Source organism: Trichechus manatus, unplaced genomic scaffold (genome assembly GCF_000243295.1).
Source record: "Trichechus manatus latirostris isolate Lorelei unplaced genomic scaffold, TriManLat1.0 scaffold00014, whole genome shotgun sequence".
Lineage (NCBI taxonomy): Eukaryota > Metazoa > Chordata > Mammalia > Sirenia > Trichechidae > Trichechus > Trichechus manatus.
The window spans coordinates 25,652,950-25,676,313 of NW_004443950.1; the positions used below are offsets into that span (position 1 = coordinate 25,652,950).

The 23,364-nt window shown below is 39.5% G+C and overlaps 1 protein-coding gene across 5 annotated transcripts in view; it reads left to right on the forward strand.

Annotated features, from left to right (window-relative positions):
- The window catches only part of PHKB (phosphorylase kinase regulatory subunit beta), a 215,767-nt gene that overhangs the window by 97,100 nt on the left and 95,303 nt on the right, over positions 1 to 23,364 (forward strand). For all 5 annotated transcript variants that reach the window (XR_002823222.1, XM_023726966.1, XM_004371692.2 and 2 more), the window contains exons 10-14: positions 940 to 1,137; positions 4,694 to 4,751; positions 5,289 to 5,366; positions 12,706 to 12,864; positions 21,493 to 21,587. Coding sequence is in view for 4 of the 5 variants with exons in the window: in XM_023726966.1 (XP_023582734.1) it covers positions 940 to 1,137; positions 4,694 to 4,751; positions 5,289 to 5,366; positions 12,706 to 12,864; positions 21,493 to 21,587 (588 nt within the window). In the remaining variant the exon portion in view is untranslated. The remainder of the gene's footprint in view (positions 1 to 939; positions 1,138 to 4,693; positions 4,752 to 5,288; positions 5,367 to 12,705; positions 12,865 to 21,492; positions 21,588 to 23,364) is intronic.

Sequence of the window (23,364 nt, forward strand, 5' to 3'; positions counted from 1 at the left end):
TTTTTATGTAGTTTTGTTTTCGTTTCCAAGAAAGTGCTCTACAATGGCAAAGTTGTCCATGAGAGATAGTAGGTATTGTTCCTCACTCCCTTGCCCTGACTTCTTGGCCTAAGGAGATCTTACTGGGGAAGTGAGCAGAGTCTTTTGTAGGAAATGAAAAATAGACGTATTCTTTTTTGGGGGAGGTGGGAGGAGGGGTGTAGCAACATATTATACCAAAGTGAATCTTTTTTGTCATGGAAAATTAGAAAAATATTTTTTCATGATTTATATTTCTTTTGAGTAAAATTCCCATTCTTGTTTCTTTTCTGTCATTCAATTAACTTTTTCTTTGTCTGACAAACTTGACTATTTACCCATTATTGTACCACTCAGATATAATCTTAGGGTGACAACATTTGGGTATATATGTTTGCACATATTTTATGCACATATATAATATTTTTATAAACTGGAACCACATTGTTTACAATGTTTGGTAACCTAGTTCTGTTGATGAGCAAATATCATGGACATGTTCACATATCAATAAGCATATTTCTACAATATAAGTTTTAATGGCTGCTCATTTATTCAACTGACTTTTGGAAATTTAGATTGTTTTCTGTTTTTCACAGTATAAACAAAGAGTAAATTATTATAACAAACTAAATTATGATGCCTAATTATTGGTGTTCAATTTTTACACACTGCCTTAATTAATACTTAAAAATTTGAGTCCAGCATTGAATCTTGAAAACACTCTTTATTAATGAATAAAGTTTTATCTGCTCTGTAAGGTTCACTAAAGCTGCCATAGAAACATGTATATGTGTCTTGCAGCAAAGCTTTCGCGCTGTTAAATCACTTCATTGACTTTTCATCTCCGTGATTCTCCTGGCATGTGTTGATCATGTCCCTGCTGACATTTACGCTCTGCTCTTTCTCTCATTGCCCCAGAACACAGATGCTGCCCTGCTCCCCTGCATCAGCTATCCTGCATTTGCCCTGGATGATGAAGTTCTGTTTGGCCAGACACTTGATAAGGTGGTTAGAAAATTAAAAGGGAAATACGGATTTAAGCGTTTCTTGAGAGACGGGTATAGAACATCATTGGAAGATCCCAACAGACGCTACTACAGACCAGCTGAAATTAAGGTATCGGCCCCCCACCCCCACCGCTACACACAGACACACACGCACACACGCACGCATATGCACACACACACAGACGCACATACACAGACACACACAGACACACGCACACACACACGCACGCATATGCACAGACGCACACACACAGACACACACACACAGACGCACACACACACACAGACACACACACACACACACACACACACACACACTAGCAGCATAGCACAGATTCAGGAGGCAGATTTCTTGGGTTTGAATTCTGACTCTGCCACTTACTAGCTGCGAGGCCATTGGCAAGTTAGTTAACCTCTCTTTGTTTAATATGGAGCCCTGGTGGCACAGTGGTTAAGCGTTGAGCTGCTAACGAAAAGGTCGGCAGTTCAGATCCACCAGCTGCTCCTTGGAAACCCTGTGGGTCTGTTCTTTTCTGTCCCATAGGGTCGCTGGGAGACAGAATCGACTCGATGGCAGTGGGTTTGGGTTTTTTGGTGTTTAATATACTTTATTAGTAAAATAATAATAGTACCAACCTCCTGAGAATCTTCTGAGAATTAAATGAGTTAATATATATGAAAGCACTTAGAGTAGGGCTTGGCACATGGTAAATTCTCAGTAAGTGTTACTTCTGATTATCATCAGTGAGACCCACTTGCTTGTACTGGCCATGTTCGTTCAGTGGGTGAATCACTTTTCATTGTGTTTTCAGCTCTTGGCCTGCTTGCTCCATACTGTTTCTCTCCTGTAATAGCAAAGTTCTGTTTGTGGTCCAGCTTTCAATCTACGAGGCCAATCTCTTACTGAAGCTGCTAGTCCTTCCCTTCCTTCTTTTTTTTGTTCCATTTAGATGTTTCCCTTTGAAATATAGCCCTCTAAAAATGTTTCATTTTAAAATATTTTACTATTTCACATGTACACGCCTACCCCACTGTATCCAGGTTTATACTAGCTGTTCTTAAGCCTTCCAGAAAACTATAACTCCCACCCCCATACCCCCCCACCCACCTAAAAAAGTAAGCATTCAAGCACATTGCTAAAGAATTTGCTTTAGTGGGATAGATTGAGAATTATTTTTGTAAGTGTGCTCATAACTTTAACTCAGTGAAGACACTAAGTTCCTTTTCTCCGTGAATCTTCTACAGAAAATGTTTAGGCAACACTCGTACCTTGTAATATGTTTGACAATTAACATACCATTCCTTTAAAATTTCATATAAACTTTTACAGGACAACCAGATAAGCTGTGTATCATTTCACTTAATTTCGCAGTTGACTACTATTTGGGAGTGTTGGGAGCCATTTTATTGTGTCCATTTTTGAGATTTTACAGCAATCTGTTATATTGAGCCAAAAGATCCATTCATTTCTTAAACATCTTTAGATGTTTCTTTTCAATTGAGTACGTTTCTTGCAATGATTTCTAGCCCTTACGTCTGAATTAGACTTCCTGCATACTTTCAGTTTTGGGTTAGTCCAGCAGACCTTCTGCACCTGTTGCCGAGCACCGCCAAGGAAAGCCACACACAATATGAGTAGGTGCCACCGTAGATTCAGGGCATCCATCTTGGTTCAGTCCTCATCCCACCTGCACTGCTTGTCAGTCCTGTGTGACCCTGCCAGGAGCGCCTTTTGAAAGCTTTCCTAGCTTTTTTTCTCTACTACTCAAGTTCCCAGACCTTACTTCTCATTTCCTTCTTGATAGCCTTTCATTTCTTTATGGTGTGCCCACTGCATCTATCCTCATCCTTAGTGACCTCCATCTCTCTTATCTCGTGGAAGGTGCTATCTGTTCTTCATTCTAAGGCTAACCCTCCATCTGTTCTTTACATTCTGTTCTGTCTTACTTGCTTGGGGCTCTCATGTATCATTTGTTTTCTTGTCTAATAGAACGATGTCCTCTATACATCTTTTTTCCTCCACTTTTCCACACCGCGTTCCCTCTGTTTTGCTCCCCCAACTCAAATGAACTTATTCTCTTCAGCATAAACATTTTGATATTCATCCTTAAATAAACAAACACAAACTCTCCCTCAACCTTCAACCCTGTCTTCCTCCAATCCTCTGTCTCTCTGTAGCCACACTTCTGAAGAGAATGGTCTGTGCTTGCTTTCTCTCCTTGTTTACCTTTCACTCACTCTGTCCGCTTATAGTTTGGCTCCTTTTCCTAGCACTCCCCAGGAGGTGTGCTGGCTTCAGTCGGTTGAGGTCACTGAGTCGTCGTGGACGCTTTCCTGACTTACTCACTGAACCTCTTTTTGCCATTTGAGTGTCTTCACTGCTTCTTGTTTCTTGGAGTGTATCCTCCTCCGTTTGTTGTGACCCCTTTCGCTTCCTACTTCTCTGATTACTTATTTCACTCTCCATCTTAGTCTCTGCAAGAGACTAAGCCCCAAACCTGAGAGTCATTCTGGGCTTTTCCTTCTCACTCATCCCTTTGTCAATCGCCAAGTCTGGCAGATATAACCTCCTTAAAATCTTAGAAATCTGTCCCTTCCTTTTTGTCACTCCATGGTTTAGGCCAGTTGTTCATAACCAGTAATGATTTTGTCCCCCAGGGGACATTTGGCAGTGTCTGGAGACATTTTGATTGTCACAGCTTGATGGACACTACTGGCGTCTAGAGGGTAGAAGCGAAGGATGTTGCTGAGCATCCTGCAGTGCACGGGACAGCCTCCCACAGCAAAGAATTATGTGGCCCAAAATGTGAATAGTGCAGAAGTTGAGAACGGCTGTGTAGGATATTATTATTTGTCTTTGGATTGCTCTAGGGGTCTTCCCTCTGGTCTTATGTCTCATCCTAAAACTCTCCACAATGCTGCAGCTGCTTAGTCCAGCAGGTTAATCTGGTGTATAAATCTCATCCTGCTCAGTATTCACCATTGGTTCCCTGTTACTTACAGATCAAAGCCTCGGTCTCTTAGCATGACTTTCAAGCTCTTCCTGATCTGGCTGGCCTGGCCCACCTGTGGGGCTTCAGCTTTCACTCCTATCTCCTTGTTTGTTCCAGAAATACTGGAACTTTAGTGTACTTTCTGCTTCCACGAATCTGTAGTTTGCACGTTTGTTTTCTCTGCTTGAAGTTCCCTCAGTTCATCTTCCCAGTGAAATCCATCAAGCTTTACCAAAGTATCTCCTTCCCTGTAAGTCCTTCCCTGGCTCTTTAGGGACACTCGGGTGTTTCATTCCCTACGTTCCTGCTGTACCATGTACAGCTATTTCTCAGTGTACTGCAGCTGTTTAGATACATGCCTGCCTCCCCATTGGGCTGTGAGACCATGAGGGAAGGTTCTCTCTTTTTGTCTTCATAGCCCTGTGTCTAGTTGGTGCCATTAGTAAGTACTCACACGTTTATTAAATAAATGACTATTGTTTGATGAATTGAATGAAGGAACTTTTGAATAGTAAGTCTTAAATTTAAAAAAGAACAATGAAACTGCTTATAAAATCAGTCCAGTTTTAAGTTATTACTATAAATAAATATTTTATGTATATCCTAACTAAAGTTATTCTACTTGTTAGTGAAAATTTTTAATTTTAATGCTGGTTTTATTTTCTCTTTTAGCTATTTGATGGCATTGAATGTGAATTTCCCATATTTTTCCTTTACATGATGATTGATGGTAAGTGAGCTTTTCTTCTGAAATTTAAGCTGTAGGATATAAGTGGTTTAAAAAGAAGCAGAAATGAAATATGACTCCTTTCAGCCAGCAAAATGAACTGAACTTCAGTAGTGTTAACTGCTCTGTATTTTCGTCTTCTGCTTTCTGAGTGGATGTTAAATAATTTAAAGAATTAAAAATATGCTTTGAAGCATTTTTAAAATGATAGTAATATATTATTGATATTTATAAAGCAGATTTTTTTATTAATAGAAATCATGTGTACAGTAATCTGTGACATTGTGAATATCCATAATTTACAGTTAAGAATAGCAAACTTTCAAATAATTAAAATTCAGTTTTCAATCCTAAGTTCTAGTATGACCTTCAAAAATCAATTTTTTAATATACTTACTTGCATTCCTTTTTTTTCAGTTTTAATGTGATCATTTACATAGAAAATTACTAAAATAATCACAACTGGGCTAATAGATTTTTCTAAGGCAAAATTTCTATGATGCTTATTGAGTTCAACTACTGTTGGATTTTATATTTTAGGAGTTTTTAGAGGCAATCCCAAACAAGTAAAGGAATACCAGGATCTTCTGACTCCAGTACTTCATCACACCACAGACGGTATAGTTGGATTATCTTTTTAAGAAATTTTTTTCCCAATATTTCCTTAATGTTCCTTCAAAATATATAAATGATGCCTTTGTAAACCCTAGCAGTTTATATTAAATTGAAAAAAATGAATGGGGCCACAAATGAAATTAGAAAGAATAAGCTCTATTAATTTATAATAATAATGATAATGGCGTTTTTATAAAAAGAGTTCATTAGGCAGGACAAGGATGATGGTTATAGTAATTTCAGTGTAGTTTGCCAAGTGGCCAGAGGTTCTCTGTCAGTTACTTACTTCAGTCTATGCGATTTGACATAATGTAAAGTGACTGATTTTTATCCAGGTCACCAAATATGTTGTGCTCAGGTGAGTGCTGCCCTCTCCAGAGGGCCACCTTGAGAGGCTCTGCCCCGGTCTAAAGGTACTGCCATTGCTGAGAACATTCTGGCCTCCTCTTTGGAGTTGCTTCTAGGGCCCTTAGCATGTTATTTTGAATGTCTGCAGTGATGCTAAAATGTCATGGAGGATTGATTTTAGAAGTGGTCCAAAAGCCCAGTCTTATGAGTAAAGGTACATTTGTCTTGGTAAAAAATCAGCAGAAGTTTTAAAGAACTTAACCAGTTTTCAATAATACTGTCAAAGTTAATTCTCAAAGAAATTGCAAAGGAGAAGTTTCACATATCTTTAGAGTTGAAGGTAATAATGGAATAAGAATAGCATCTCATGAGTGAACATCTTTGAAAACGTATTTATCTGGAAGTTAAAAATTATGGTGGATTGGTGTCTTAGGCTGCATTCTCTAAAGGAACAAAGCCAATGAAGCTTGTTTGTGTGTGTGTGTGTGTGTATATATATAGAGAGAGATTTCTTTCAACAAAATGGCTCGCACAGTTGTGGAGCCTGACAAGTCCCAAATCTCTGGATCAGGTGTCAGGCTGGAGGCTTCTCTTTACTTACATGGTTGCAGGGGCTGACAAACCCAGAATCTGCAGGTCAGGTGGTAGGCTGCTTGCTTACATCCCAGGAACCGGAGGTCAGATGATGACGAGTCAGATGCAGGATTAAGAGAGATAGCTTGGCAGAACATACATATGTACTGGATGCAGGCGACATCCCCAAGGAAACTCCCTTTACATCAGACTACAAAATGGAGGATAATTACATAATACTGAGAGTCATGGTCTAGCCAAGTTCACAGATAACATTAACCATCCTAGTCCACCCCTTGTCAACTTGACATCTGTGCACAGCTCCTTAAACCATACATGATCTCTAAATAAAGACAATTATAAAGTCATACTTGGCCTAACATGAGACAGCTAACATGCGTTCAACCAAAAACGCACTAGCCCACTTTACATCTTATATTTTTAAGTAATGGGATGGGGGGGAAGAAAACAAAAATGTGTGCCTATATGTACATATATACATACAAGTATAGTAAAACAAGGAAGAAATACTTACAACAATTACAATCCTTGTTTCTACAACTGCTCACATGGCCATAACTGGTATTCAGAACTACCTTCTTCTACCACCCATTCTGTATTCACTCTGCCCTCAGCAAGCACCTCAACTGATTGTGGTTCTTTGCCTGGTAGGGCAACCCAAACCTTATTCCTGAAGGGTCTGAGGCTTTAGTAGTCTTGTTGGAATTGGGTTACTGTATTGTCGCATTTGGGTTGTTGTGGTTTTCCAATGACTATAATCACAAAGCATGGTAGTACTAAGAGATGCCCTAAGGGATCTCCTGCATTCCATACATACTCTTCTTTACCTCCATTATGTAATATCAATCCTATTCCCCCTTGGTAATCAGGATCAGTCACACCAGCTAATTTGGTAACGCCCTTCTTTGCCTGTTATCCAGCTGTGTGAGGAGCCCAAAGTGGCCAGGTGGCGTTGTTAACTTCCAGTTCATTGGAATCATTGTTGTGTCTCCAGGTGGGAGCTTTCCTCCCTTTGGAACTAAGACTTCTAGACCTGCATAGTATAGGGTTGTGGGGGCAGGAAGCAAAAATTTAGCGAATAGGTCACTAGGGGTAATAGAAATTGGTGCCACTTCCATTTCCAATTGTTGATTCCTGGACCTATGAATCCTGGCTATGGGAGAAACAGCACTATATGTTGGACACTGGTGTAGAGCATATACCGTCTTCTGGAGAACATTGCCTCAACCGTGCAAGGTACTGCAGCTGCCTAGTTGGTGCTGTAATTGTGTCTTTAGAAGCCCATTCCAATCATTCAAGCCATTTGCTTCAGGATGATGGGGACATGGTAAGACCAGTGAATTCCATGAGCATAGGCCCATTCCCACACTTCATTTGCTGTGAAGTGAGTATCTTGATCCAAGGCAATGCTGTGTAGAGTACCATGATGGTGGTTAAGGTATTCTGTAAGTCCACGGATGGTAGTTTTGGCAGACATATTGTGTGCAGGGAAGGCAAATCCACATCCAGAGTTAAGTGTCTATTCCAGTAAGAACAAAATGCTGCCCTTTCCATGATGGAAGCAGTCCATTGTAATCAGCCTGTCACAAGATTGCTGGCTGATCGCCCTGAGGAATGGTGCCATATCGGGGACTCAGTGTTGGTCTCAGCAGTAGCTGTAGCCAAGTCAGCCTTGGTGAGTGGAAGTCCACGTCGCTGAGCCCATGCATAACCTCTGTCCTTGCCCCATGGCCACTTTGTTCACGAGCCCATTGGGCAATGGTGGGAGTGGCTGAGGAAAGAGGATGACTGGTTTCCATAGTGAAGGTGTATTGCTGGCCTTGCCAGCTGAAGGCAGACTGCTTCTTACGGTTCTTTGAAGCAGTTTTGGAGAAAAAGGCATTAGCCCGATCAGTAGCTGCATACCAGGTATCAGGAAATGTATTACTTTGCTTAAGCAATGAGACCACATCTGGAACAGCAGCTGTAATTGGAGTCACCACCTGGTTAAGTTTATGATAATCTACTGCCATTCTCCAAGAGCCATCTGTTTTTTGCACAGGCCAAATAGGCGAGTTGAATGGGGATGTGTTGGAAATCACCACCCCTGCATCCTTCATTCTTTGATGGTGGCAGTAATCTCTGCAGTTCCTCCAGGAATATGGTATTAGTTTTGGCCTGCTATTTTCTTAGGAAGGGGCGGTTCTAATGGCTTCCACTTGGCTATTCCTACCATAATAGCCCTTACTCCATTTGACAGGGATCCAGTATAGGGGGTGCTGCCAGTTGGTGAGTATGTCTATTCCAATTAGGCATTCTGGAACTTGGGAAATCACTATAGGATGGGTTCAGGGACCCACTGGACCTACTGTGAGTTGGGCCTGAGCTGAGACTCATTAATAACCTGACCTCCATATGCCCCTACTCTGACTGGTAGACCACAGTGATATTTTGAGTCTCTTGGAATTAGTGTCAGTTCAGAGCCAGTGTCCAGTAATCCCCCAAAAGTCTGGTTATTTCCTTTTCCCCAGTAAACAGTCACTCTTGTAAAAGGCCACTGGTCCCTTTGGAGAAGGCTGGGAGAAAGATTAATAGTATAAATTTTTGGTAGTGTAGAGAGGTCCTTCCTCAAGGGGACTTGGCCTCCCCTTCATTGAAGGGGTTGTGGTTCTTTAAACTGGCTCAAATCTGGGAATTGACTGAGTTGCCATGACTCTCTATTCTGGCAATTCAAGTTGGACTGCCGTCACTTGACCTAGAATTCTTCTGCTTGTACAGGTCACATAAATATGTAGTTGGTTTCCCGTCAGTTTCACTCCTAGGGACACCATGACTAAGTGGCCAACACCAGAAGTCCATATGAGCCAGACTCTTCTGATTACTGCTTTGACTTTACTGTCCCTGATGGTAACCATGCCCACCTTGCCTTTGGGAATTAAGTGCTGCCACTTGGCCCTTACCACCACAGGGTCCAGTCAGCCCCATTGTAATTACCAACCAAAAAAACCAAACCCCTTGCCATCGAGTTGATTCCGACCCATAGTGACCCTGTAGGCCAGAGTAGAACTGCCCCATAGAATTTCCAAGGAGCACCTGGTGGATTCGAACTGCCAGCCTTTTAGTTAGTAGCCGTAGCTCTTAACCACTATACCACCAGGGTTTCTCCATTATAGTTAGGTGTCTTAATTCAGTTAGGGCAGCTCCCACTGTCAGATCTGACTTACATAAAATAGCAATCACAGCAGTCTTCAAGGATGCTGGGGCTCCCTCTACAAATTTGTGGTAGAAGATGTGTTCTCTGGCCACTGTGGGTCCACCTGATAAATCTACTCTAACATGCCAATTTCCCTAAGCCTTTGGGTACCTTCTTCTACAGTACACCAAGGCAGGTCTGGCATTTCAGCTTGATTTAGTGTAGGCCACCACGCAATCCATGCTTCAGTGACCCAAGCAGATAAACTATTAGATCCTTTCCTAACCTATGGAGCTGAAACATTGAATGAACAATCTGTGCTTAGTGGGCCCATAGCAACAAACTCAGACTAATCCAGGTTTATAGTCCTTGCACCGTTATCCCACACCCTTAATAGCCATTTGAACACATGTTCCCCAGCTTTATTCGTGTATATTAGAAAAATCAAGCAGTTCTTTTGGAATGTAGCATACCTGCTCCTGAGTCATGCTTTGTACTTCACCTCTTGGGGTTTTCTGGGACTTAAGTCTAGTTGTAGGTCTAGAAGCAAAAAAGTGTGGTAGGTTGGATCCTGGGGACATTCAGCAATGTCTAGTAAGGCATCTGCCTCAGGTGATGCCCTAGGCAATGCCCCAGGTACCGCCCCAAGTGATATGTCATACAAAGACTCTTCAGACATAGATGGGTTAATCTCATCAGATGGAGGTGGAAGTGATAATAGTTTTACTGAGGAGGGTGGCTTAGCAGACAAAGATGGAGTAATCTCTTCAGATGGGAGTAAGGGGGCTGATTCTGTTGGCAAGAGTGATTAAACGGAATTCAGGGGCTCAGTGTCCCCAACTTCCTGATTATCTGCCCATATGTCCCCATCCCAGGTTCCAGGATCTCATTTCTTCCCAATCATTGCCCTCACTTTAAATTCAAACACCATTCGATGTTGAGAATTCAGTAGGCATTGAATCAGCCATTCAATCATCAGCCACTCTTACGATAAGACTCTGGGTTTGATTTTTGGCAATATCAACTCTATTACTACAAGAAACACGGCTTTCTTTCAGAGCACCAGTGGCAACCTTCAGGTCTTGTATGCGGCACTTGAGTTGTGATTCTGAAGCTTTGAGCTTATCCCTTTCTTTCACCACTCTGTCTGATGAAAGTATGACCAGTGAGCCAGCCTCCTTATACATCCCATTCTGACAGAATTGTAGAAAAGTATCAAATATGTAATCACAAATATTTGATCCAGTGGTGGTTATATCTTGTGTGTTTCTATTGCCGCCTCACGCCATGCATTAGCAGTGCCGTCTTTACTACTGGGGGCAGAGTCATCAGACTAGCCTGACTTGAGAACCAATCCAGAAAACTCATCCGTACGATTTTGTTCCTCTGGAACCACTCTCAGTACCAAATATCTTAGGCTGAGTTCCCTACAGGAGCAAAACGAGTGAAGCCTATATATACAAATATATAGAGAAATTTATTTCAAGGAAATGGCTCACACAGTTGTGAGGCTAGCAAGTCCCAATTCTGTGGGTCAGCCATCAGGCTGGAGGCTTCTCCTAACTCACGTGGTTGGTTATAGGGGCTGACAGACCCAAAATCAGCAAGTCAGATGGCAGGCAGCTGGCTCACGGCTGCAGGAGCTGGTGAACCCCAAAATCTACATGTCAGGTGGCAGGCTGCTGGGTCACATCCCAGAAACTGGGGCTCAGATGATGACGAGTAGCATGCAGGTTCAAGAGAGAGCTTTGCCAGAACATCCGTCTATATTCGATGCAGGCCACACCCCCAAGGAAACTCCCCTTACATCAGATCACAAAATGGAGGATAATTACATAATACAGAGAATCATGGCCCAGCCAAGTTGACACATAACATTAACCATCACAGTTTGTGATACTCTTTGGGGTTTTCCACAAATATCTTTGAGTAAATACTTTATATCACATACCTTCCTTTTAAAATACTTTTGATTGTTAAAGTTACGCAGCATCTGTGGATAAATATTGAATTACAAATAAATAATAATTTTTAAAAGCATTTATTTATGTTATGTTTTATGCTCCACATAATCACTTGCATAACATAAGACATAATGTAACGAATGTCACATTTGAAACTCCTTGAATCAGATGTGTTAAAAGATTCAGTGGTACTTCACTGATGGAGCTGGATGGTAGTTAGTAAACCAAACTTTAGGCTTCATCATCCTCAGAGAGTGATGTTCATATGATTCTGTCTGTATCATAGACCTTTTTAGTGGTTTTAAGCATAGTTATCACTATTGATTGGTACAAGAAGAAGAAATTTACGTTTTAGAGAAACCTGTGGAATGTTATTAGGAAAATTAAGTTTAGTGGGCTGATACTACAAAAAGTCTCCTGTAGCACTCTACCAGAATGTTGATTTTTTTTCCCCTTTTATGCCATACAGAAAGATCTTACTCTTTAAATAATGTTTTTTAGTTTCCATCAAGGAATATTTTTAAATTGGTTGGTTGCAAGGAGCCCTGGTGCACAGTGGTTAAGTGGTTGGCTGCTAACAGATAGGTCGACAGTTTGAATCCACCAGCTGCTCTACGGCAGAGAGATGTGGCAGTCTGCTTCCATAAGGATTATAGCCTTGGAAGTCTTATGGGAAATTCTGTTCTGTCCTATAGGGTCTCTATGAGTCAGAATTGACTGGAAGGCAATGGGTTTAATGGGGAATTGGCCACAGGAGAAGATGGATTTTTCTTCCTCAGTGATATTGAGTGGTAGATAATGGGCTTATTGTCTAAATGGGATTTCTTTGCTCTAAGCGATGGCTCCGGGTTATAATTCCTCATTTACGATTACACAGTGTCTCATTTGTGAAGCTTCCACAGACTAATCCTATTAAAGTAACCTTTTTCTATGGCTCTAAATATTTGCGTACTGTATATTTGTCGATTCATTTAAAGGTTTTAAAATTAAATGTTGTTAAAGGAGATTATGTACACATTGTTGGCTAAAGCATAATGTGTGCTGTCAATGTTTTAATGTCAAGAAGCTTTTTTCCGTGTTTTTCGTTGGTAATTTCTAAAGGGAGCGAGAATATCCAATGATCTATATATAGCCTATCAGATCTGTTACTCCCTCTGCAACCTTTCTCTCTCCCTGCTTTCTAAACATGGAAATTTCTTGAAGTGAAAGTTTGGGGAGGGCACTGATTTGTTATATTTTAAATGTTTATTTTTAAACTCCACAGGCTATCCTGTCGTACCAAAGTACTATTATGTGCCGGCTGACTTTGTAGAACTTGAAAAAAGAAAGCCTGGTAGTCAAAAGCGATTTCCTAGCAACTGTGGCCGTGATGGAAAACTGTTTCTTTGGGGTCAGGCCCTTTATGTCATCGCAAAACTCCTGGGTAAGTGAAGAAGGGTGGGAACCTATTTTTTTTTTCTTTTCTTTTTTTTTTTTTAGTTTTTATCAAGCAGTTAGAAATAAGTATGTCTTTGCTAGCATGTTCTTGGATTTGGGTGGCGTTTCAAGCTGTTCAGAAGTCTTTGGGTAGTTTCTTAGTATGTAAAGGTATATTAATATGCCTATTTCACTGAACGATGGTGGACAGTTTCTGGGAAGAAAGTCAAACAAGTATAGGTGCCGTTTTGATTATTTAGGAGGCTGATTCAGCTTTGTAGATAGGTTTCTAACATAAGGCTGTAGGAACTTTGAGTTACTTTCATATGATGTAATAAAATTTTGATATAATGAAACAGTCGTGCTTGGTCAGAGCTTTAGTAAACCACTTGCCAAAAGGAATTGGTTATCTCAGAGTTCTCTTCTGCCCAATAAATACACATTGGCAATTTTCTCAGTTAGCTAGAGGCTTAGTGGGACCATTGTTCATAATTCTTTGAAGAATTATTTTGCAGCTTCTTCTACAACTTCAGCTCAATCAGAAAACCCTTTTGATGCATTGAAATGAAGGGTAGTTTGATGAATACAAAAAGCATTATGCATCTTTCTGCAGCATTCCTTGTTAAAATTTCAAATATTCTTTGCTTTCCCCTCAAAAGGGCTATCGTTTTAGAGTCTGAATTCCTTTGTGGCAAACAGATCATGAGGCAGGCGAGTTGTAAATACTGTCTCTGAACTAAGAGAACTGCTTGCTGTATGAAATGCTTGTCCTGCCTTTGTTGTTTCTAGCATTACTGCATAAACACTGGGCTTATTTGTGCTGGAAAAATAATCGTGTTTGGTTTTCTGTTTTTTACATTCTACTAGGAAAGTGTTTTTCAAAGGCGAGGTTTCCAGTTTGAGCATTGTGTAAATGATGTAAGATTGGCAGAAACTAAAGCATTAAAAATTAAGAACCTACAAATCGACCAGTGCCTGCCCCCATCCCATCTTCCTTTCCCAAGATCAGTCCCACTGATTGTGCTCTGTATTCCCTCTCATTCTGCCTTCTTACTAGCCATCCCCATAAACTGCTTCTTTGGACATGGGTCGATTTGGCCAAATGCTTTTTTCAGTCTGCCACTTTCCTGACTGTATTTCTGGGTCTCTATGTTTATTAAATGCTGATTTTAAGAACCTGTAGAAAAATGTTCTTTCTTTAAATGGACAGCTTTTTGGCAAGGAGTTAATATTACTTATACTGGTTTTGCTTTTAATTTTTCTATAGGAAGGGGGTGTACCCATGAAGCAGATTTTTTAGAATCGAGCCACGTTGGAAAGGTTACCTCTGGTTAGAGTATTGTTACATGAATACGAAGAAGCTTTGTTGATGTCCACAGCTAACTAACACATATTTTAGTAGGGGAAGAGTTAACCTATGTAACAGCAAGAATTTTAACATTAGAACTATAAGTTTCTATATACTTTACTTGGAAAATAAAAATAAGCATGGTGAAATGTGTTTTTGGTTCTGAAACAGAAATCTGGCCCTTAGGATCTGGGGTCTGCGCTGTAAGCCTTCTTCGTTCTCCTTTTTGTGGTACGTCCAAAGTGGGGCTGGCACAACTAGAAAGAGTGCTACTTGAGTGAAGCCTCTGGGTCCAATTGGCAAGGCCGGTGCAAAAGTGATTTCACCCTACATGAGCAAACTGAGCGTCTCAGAAAGAAAAAGGTGGCGATCAGTCTCAGTCAGTAAACAGCCTCAAACCTTCCTTACTCCAGAATAAATTAGCGGGTCTTGAATGACCTGCTAGAAGGTGAACAGAAATAGTCCAGATCGTGCCTGCGTGCCTGCCTCATGACGCGAGAGAAGAAGTGCTGCAGGGCTGCCTTAAAAGCGGTTAATGTCTCTTTTTCTGCTGAGCTTCTCCAAAGGCAGTAAAGAGCACGCAGAAGGTGCTTGAAAATTGTGAAGCCAGAAACTCATCTCCTGCTGAAAAAAGGTGCTGCATATTCCTTAGCACTCTGGCCTAGCTGTGTGTCATCTGGTTAACTGGGTGAGATGAGTAAGGTCTCAGAAGACTGAATCATCTAGTTGCCCCTAACTCTTATGTTACAAAGAACCATCAGACTTCTGTGAATTTTTAGTAAGATTCCAGACTCCACGTTTATTAACAAAGTCCTGCTTGCTCGTTAAAGGAGCCTTAGTTGCATATCTACTTGACAACATTTTCTGAGCAGTTAATTGAAATAATTGTTTTTACATGAAAATAATAGAATAGTGAATCTTTAAAAATATTCTGTAATATATGACTTTTACTACCTCAGGTCAGTTTGTATCCCAGTGAAATCTAGTAAAGATAGTTTTGCTGTCTGTATGCCCTGGCGAATAATTACACAACAGAACTCTGTGACTTCTGTTCCATTGTTAGCAGAAGAAGATGCAGTATGCTGTTTTGTGGCCAAAGCCCGAACCCCCCAATGTGTTCTTAGGAAATAACTAATTATTTACAGTATTTCCTTTTTCTTTCTTTAGAAATATACTTTTAGGAATCAATGTTTGCTGTAAAATAGGTAAATGTATTATAAACATGTTTGTTTTAAACCAGATAAGCACATCTTAAGATGTATTTGACTCATCTTAGAATAAAATGGTCATTAGTTATACTTTCAAGTATTTAAATTTGAGAATTTAGAAACTGCTCATAAAAGAAATAGTCTATAGAGTGCAGTATACCTTTCTGAGCAATTTGCAAAGATAAATAACCTGAAGTATTTATCATATAAAAACTCACTTGAAAATCATGATCTTTGGTTTAAAAAGTTCTTTTGAAGTTCGGAAAGCTAGAGAAACAGGTTACATAAGATTAATGATAGCTTGATGCTGAAACTTCCCCCGGGCCGTTACTTAACTCTAGTGTCTTTTCTAATCTATATTTTAAAAAAGAGAAACTAACGTATCAGTTATCTAGCTTAAAAAACAATCTGAATTCTAGACTTGAGCTTGTCCTTTCAGTATATATACAAATAACTTTCCTTACGCTGTACATCCAACATTCACAGTAATGACCTCATTCCAGTATTGTAACACCCTCAATTATTAAAGATTAGAGCTTTACGTACTGTATAACTTAAGGCAGGTACATAGAAGAATCTTTTTAGGTTCAATATTTTGAAAGCATTATTAATAAACATCAAGGGTTAAGACATGTTCTTTGATTAAGCTTGAATTACTGAGCAATTTTAATGAACTACAGCTTTCTAATACACACAAACTCCCAGCATATTCAGGTGAATAAAAATTTTATTAAATTTTCATGAGGGAATTTTTTTTCTTTGGAGATAACTATTAATTTCCTTGGAGAGTTGATAGACTTTAAAAGTGATCAGATAGATGTAGAAGTACTTCGACACACCCAAAGTGTGAAAGCCACAACTTAAGTCATTGGTTTCCTAAAGTTCTTTGCTTAAGAGCTTTATTGGAATATATTTTCCTACAGAAACTGTATTTTAAATGATTATTAACACCCAGCAGACTTGTAAACATGTGATATAGATTCTTTCTTTGATACTATCATCCTTTTCCTCCACTTCCTGCTGCGATAGTTCCTCTTCCTTGTTTACCTCTTCCTTGTTTCCTATATTCTTCATGATTTTCTGTTCTGTAGTGGAAAGATCAAGGATTTGAGGGTCGTGAGTTTGGGAACTGAACAGCTGAGGATTTGAATACAAGTTCTACCACTTAATACCTTTGGGAATTGAAGAATTTTCTTACCTTACATGAACATCAGTTTCTTTATTTTTATGTTACAGGAATTAACTAGTGATGAAATACGTATAAAGCATTTACTGTGGGACATGGTACATACTTAATGGTACTTCTACTTCCTGTCCTTCTTTCTTCCCTCACTCACTCTGTCAAGGCATCATTTAGGAGGTAGTGTATATGAAAATATGCTCCATAGCTCTTGTCAACCAGGCAGTTTAGGATGTTCATGAGTCCTCTTGCAGGTACCACCAAAGCCACAAAACTCACCACAAGAAGAAAATGTTTCCCCAGTTACTACTTAACCATTCAGCTACTCATTGATTCAGCAGCTGTTTGTACAACACCTACTCTTTCGTGTTGTTAGTTGTTGGGTCGACTCTGACTCATGATGACCTTATGTGTAACAGAACAAAACATTGCCCAGTCGTGCACCGTTTTCATGATCGTTGGTGTGTTTGAGCCCCTTGTGGCAGCCCTTGTGTCATTCCGTATTGAGGGTTTCCCTCATTTTCATTGGCCCTCTATTTACTAAACCTGATGTCCTTTGGTAGCAATTGGTCTTTCCTGATGATGTGTCCAAAGTAAGCAAGTTGAAGTCTTCTGAGGAACATTCTCTTAGTATTTCTCTAAGACTGATTTCTTTATTCTTCTGGAAGTCCATAGTGTATTCAGTATTCTTCACCTGTACCACAGTTCAGAAACCTAGTGGATCACACCTCTGTTCTAGTCACCATCATATACAGTTCTACAGCAAGGAGAAAGTATGACAGCCTAGGAAGTCAATCTTTGTCTCTGTCTCTGAGGACAGCCTGCTTATTCTGATATTAACCAGTTGCCATCAAGTTGATTCCTACTCATTGCAGCCCTGTGTATTGCATAGTAGAACTGTGCTTCGTAGGGTTTTCAAGACTATGGCCATTCAGAAGCAGATTTCCAGGCCTTTCTTCCGAAGCACCTCTGGGTGGGTTCTGACCACCAACCTTTCGGTTAGTAGTTGAGCGCTCAACTGTTTGCGCCACCCAGGAATTCTCTATTCGGAACTCCTACTTCCTAATCCCAGTGTTTGTAACTAGGATAAACTCATTTACATTTAAAAAACCAAAAACCAAACCTGTTGCCTTTGAGTCAATTCCAACTCACAGCGACCCTATCGGGCAGAGTAGAACTGCCCTATAAGGTTTCCAAGGAGCGGCTGGTGGATTCGAACTACTGACCTTTTGGTTAGCAGACAAACGCTTAACCACTGGGTCATGATTCTTTATGTTTCTTGTCCAATTGACCCCAATTATAGAAGTCATTGATTAAGCCTGGAAATCTAATGCTTTTTGGAATTAAAGTCAGTGATCAAGTGCCCTCTAGCGTGCATTGGTCTGTTAACTTCAAACACAATTCTTTACTCATGGTTTTGTTACTGATCAGTTAAAGATAAAATGAATAGATTAAGAGTGTACAGATACATTTCTACCTTGCAGCTGGTAAGAGATTTCCCAGCTGTTACACTTCAGGAGACTTTAAGCAGAAAGACATCGATTTCTGAACACTTTCCTTATCTTTTTCATAATATTCATGTGACTGCAAGTGACCTATAGTGGAATTTCTGTGCAGGAAGCATTATAAACATCTTGTGAGCATCAGTAATGCGGTGTTACTTTAAAGACTTCAGCTAGGAAAACTTACTTTCTTTAGCTAATTGTGTAAATGACTGGCTTTCTTAAATGTTTCTGGAATGCTTTAGTTGAACTGCATTTAATCTTAGACTAGAAAATTTGTAAAAAAAAAGAAAAACAAAAAAAAAACTTTATCTTCTCACTCCTAAATATGTAAAATTGAGTATGAAAACAGTAATGCTTAGAGTCTGAGAAGCCCTTTTATACATGTTGTCAAATTGCTTCCCAGAAGTACTACTAATAATACCTATTCTAAAAGGGGTCAGATTCTGTGCTCTGCCCCTTAGAAACATCATCCTCCTCACTTCTCTATGAGATGAGTACTGTATGTCATAGGTGAGGAAACTGAGGCTCAGAAGAGTTTAGCCACTCACCCAAGGTCACACAGCTCCTGACGGATGTAGAATTTATCCATTAAGGAGTCTAAGGGTGCTTGTGTCTCCTGTGCCTTCTCTGACGTAAATATTCTCCTTAAAAACAAAACCAAACAGAAAACACTGCTAACCTGATATTGAATTGCGTCTTGTTTTTATTTACATGCTGAATGTTGAAAAAATAGTGTTTAGTCATTTCTGTGTTTTCTCTGAATTGTCTAGTTACTTGCTTTGTCCATTTTACCTTGGTTTTGTCATTTTTCCTATCAATTTGCATGAACATTGTATATATTGAGTGTAGGACACCTTTCTGATGTTTTCCTGCCTCTGTGTTTTACTTCTGTTGTTTTTTTGATGAATGAAGTTTAAAATCTTTGTCCTCAGATCTGTCAGTATTTTCTTACTTAGTTTTGGTCTTGGCATTTAATCTTAGAAATTCCATCCCTGTTAAATCAATTGAGAAAATTTATGTATGTATTTATAATTTATATATAAATTTAATTTATATATGTGAGTGCTATATAAATTTATTTATAAATGTTTAAATATAATTTATATAATTATAGAGGTTATAAAATATAAAATAAATATATAAATAAAATTCATAAATATTTCAGCATATAATTTATAATATTTAACATAAACATATATAAACAACACATAAATGTATATAAATTAAGTTTATATATATTTTTATATGTAATGTTTTTATTTCATCTAGTTTTATGGTTTTTTAAAGTAATATTTAACTTTTTAATTCATCTAGAATTTTTTTATTTAGGGTATGAGACTGAAGATCTGTGTTTTCTTTTTCTCCAAATATCATATTTCTTAATACATATGTTATTAATTTGTGTCACTGCAGCTGAGAATCAGGCTGTTAAGCACATAATTTTACCCCATAAATTATCTCTTGAGTGTATATAATGTGTTCTATGTAATTTTGGTATCATGAGAAAAAGAAAATTACTTGGTTAACTTTTCCTGGAAATTATTATTTCATTAAAGAAACCACTTAATATTTTCTTCCTACCCTCAGCAATCACTGTTTGAGGTAAACTTAGGTTATATTTCATAAACCTTTTTGTGCATAAAAAATACAAATTTTCATGAACTCAATACCTGCCTACTAAGAATTTAAAGACAGCTGTCCGTACTTATGGAAATACTGAATTATCTTTGAGATTTGTAGAATATAGGAAGTCATTGCTCTCTTATCTTTGTTCGTTTGTTTTCATTGTAAACATCTGCGTTTGGTTGGATGCGAGCTCTTTCGGGTTTGTCAGGTATCACGAGAAAACCAGTGCCATGGAAACCGGCACAACAAGAAGCTCTGGAATGGTAAAGGCACCGCAGTGAGAAAAAATGTGTTTATTAATTAATTAGTTAATACGTGTGCAGTGCTTAAAAATACCAGGCACATAGTAAGCGTTATATAAGTATCGCTGCTGGGGTGGCGGCTTCTTCTACTGCTACTTCTCATTCTTCTTCTTGTTACTCTACTTTTACTTGTATTATTGTTAAAGAGATCCTCCAAGAGTTACTAAAAAAGCTGCTGGTGATTATGCCTATTGGACAACACTGTAGATGTGCCCTAAAGTCACTCCAGAAAAGAAATAGAATGTAGAAATGTTACCAAAGTGGCAAAGAACTTTACAAGCATCTCTGTGCTTGACTCCATGCTGGTTTTCAAAATGAACTCACTGCTCAAAAGCAACACCTAAAAAGCTGTGGAAAATGAGCTGTATTTATATATATATATTACACACAGGTAAATTTAAACAAAATTGAAGCATGGTATCATTTTTACATGATCAGTGTAGAACTGTAGATCAAGAATGAAAGGAGCACATTGTCATAGCTTAAATGCGTAAAAATACAGAAATGTGCAGACTGGCTTTAGTAGAAGTTGGATTCTTTTTTTACCATTGTTATTCAATTAATTTGAAATTTGTATACATACTGCCAACTTGCATACCAAAGAGGTTATGCAGAATTAGGAACATTTCAGGATTTTTTCCTACCACCACCCTCCCCAGCGTATTGCCCTCCAGGCCTGTGGTGAATCCTCAGGTGCTGATGGGTGTCTCTTGGATGTGTTAAGAGCAGAAGACAGCAGAGAAGCACTGACTTACACCTTCTTCCCACCCTTCCCTCCTAAACACTCTAGTCTTCCTTTTTTTTCTCTTGGTCAGTCTAGCTAAAGGTTTGTCGATTTTGTTGAGTTTTCCAAGAACCAGCTTTTGGTTTTATTGATATTCTTTATTGTTTTCTTATCTTTTATTTCATTAATTTCTACTGTAATCTTTATTATTCTTTTCCTTCTGCCTGCTTTAGGTCTAGTTTGTTCTTTTTTCATCCACTGTCTTGAGGTGGAAAGATAGATTGTTGATTTCAGATTTTTATTCTGTTTTAATATATTTACTGCATAAATTTCCCTCTAAACACTGCTTTAGCTACATCCCATAAATTTTGGTATGTTGTTTTCATTCATTCATTTGAAAGAGCATTAGAAAGTATTTCTCAATTTCCCTTTTGAATTCTTCTTTGACCCATTGTTTATTTAGGGGTCTGTTGTTTATGTTCCACATACTTGTGTATTTCTCTAATTTCTTTCTGTTATTGAGTCTAATTTAATTCCATTGTCATTGGAGAACATGCTTTATTGAGGATTCTTTTATGACCTCACATATGGTCTGTTCTGGAGAATATTCCAAGTGGACTTGAGGGGAATGTATATTCTGCACATTGGATGTAGTGTTGTGCGGGTGTCTGTTAGGTCTGTTTGGTTTGGAGTTCTGTGAACATTCATCTTTGATAATGTTACCTCCCTTCTTTCTTTTCAGTCGATGAACTAATCAGCCCTAAAGACATTGATCCAGTCCAGCGCTATGTCCCATTACAGAATCAACGTAACGTGAGCATGAGGTTTTCCAATCAGGTAAAGGGATCTTTTTTCTTAATTTAGACCTAACCAAAGGCTTTAAAGCTTAACTGAATCTGAAGTTTTATTCTGAATGGGTTTTTGTTGCTCCTACTTAAGGGCAAAGCTTCTCGCTCTTGCAGTTAGTTAATATTTACTTGTGGTAAAGGGCTGTTTGTCAAAAGGAAGTAGGAGTCAAAGATGTCCAACACAATGCCTTTCAGGTAAGCATCGTCATCTTCAAAGTGGTTGCGTTTAGGTGCCAGGTATCTTTGAGAATACATAGAGCATGGGGCTGGTGGGGACAGCAGGTGAGATGGTGCTCTTATGAACAGAGCGCGGTCCTGTGAGAGGCCCTGGGCCTCCTGTGTCTCCAGTCCTGTGTCTCCGTGGCAGGACTGAGTGGCTGACAGAGTTGTTCTTAGTACTTGGTGACATGTCAGGGGAGGGAACAGTTTTAAAATCTTTACATTTAGTTGCTATGGGTGCAGACTGTGTTGTGTCAACAAAATACGTGTTTGCAGGATCAGAAAGATTGATGTTGACTTGCGCAAACCCTGAAGTATTGAATGATACCGGTAATGAGGACTGTTAAAATGAAAACGTTGGGGATTGTGGAAACTGCCTGAGGAGAAAGGGAATGAACCTGAGTGTGTGCCTGGGATTCCAAGTAGTTGATGTGCGTTTCATAAGAAGAGCGTCAGCAGTTACAGAAGACATGCTTGAAAAGTTGAAATGCTCCTTTTATCGTTTCTCTTTTTAAAAAAAAAAAGCAGGTACATATACACATGCATATAATACACGCACACACTCGCACACGTATGTGTATATTTATATATATATGTACATACATATACACACACACACGTCTGTATACACATACATATCTCCAAGTCATCAATAAATGTTTGTTTTGCCTGGTCTTCACCAAATCATTTTATTACTCCGAGTGGTTTATAGATGAGAGGCTCTTTGAGATACTTATAAATAAATGTTAGGTTTTTCTCAAGAACATAAAATCCCTATGTTAATATGTGACAAATTTCTCACTAGCCTGCTAGCTCCTCTAAGGTGGGGATTTGGCTTCCATCCCAGTTACCACTTGTGTCAGTATGGTGCAAGGGTATATATTCTGTGTGTAAAAATGGCGGTGCAGTGGTGTCTGACCTCGTCTAACTTCACAAGGGGGAGGAGAGAGAATCCAGATCAACATTGGCCCAAGGCTGATTCCTGTGAAGTAGAGGTCAAACATACCTCCACCCTCCCTTCTTTTGACCAATTCTGACACCAGCCGTCCTTCCCTCGGCACTCTCTCGTTCTGTGCTGGGGTTGATAATTCATTGCAGTGGCCACACAGAACTCGTAGACAGTACTCACGATTATGGGGTTTATTAGGGAAGTAATAGGTTACAACTCAGGATCAGGATCAACGGGCTACAGCTGAAGATCAGGATCAAGAAGCATGTAGGCAAAGTCTCCCTTCTTTGTTTCAGGACAGCTCTCTTAGCTCCTCTCAGCAGTGCAGGGCTCCTCTTGGCCCCCTCAGGACTGGCTCCTCTTGGCCCGCTCAGGACAGGCTCCTCTTGGCCCCTTAAGGACAGGCTCCTCTTGGCCCCCTGAGGACAGGCTCCTCTTGGCCCCCTCCCTACAGGCTCCTCTTGGCCCCCTGAGGACAGGCTCCTCTTGGCCCCCTCAGGACTGGCTCCTCTTGGCCCCCTCAGGACAGGCTCCTCTTGGTCCCTTAAGGACAGGCTCCTCTTGGCCCCCTCAGGACTGGCTCCTCTTGGCCCGCTCA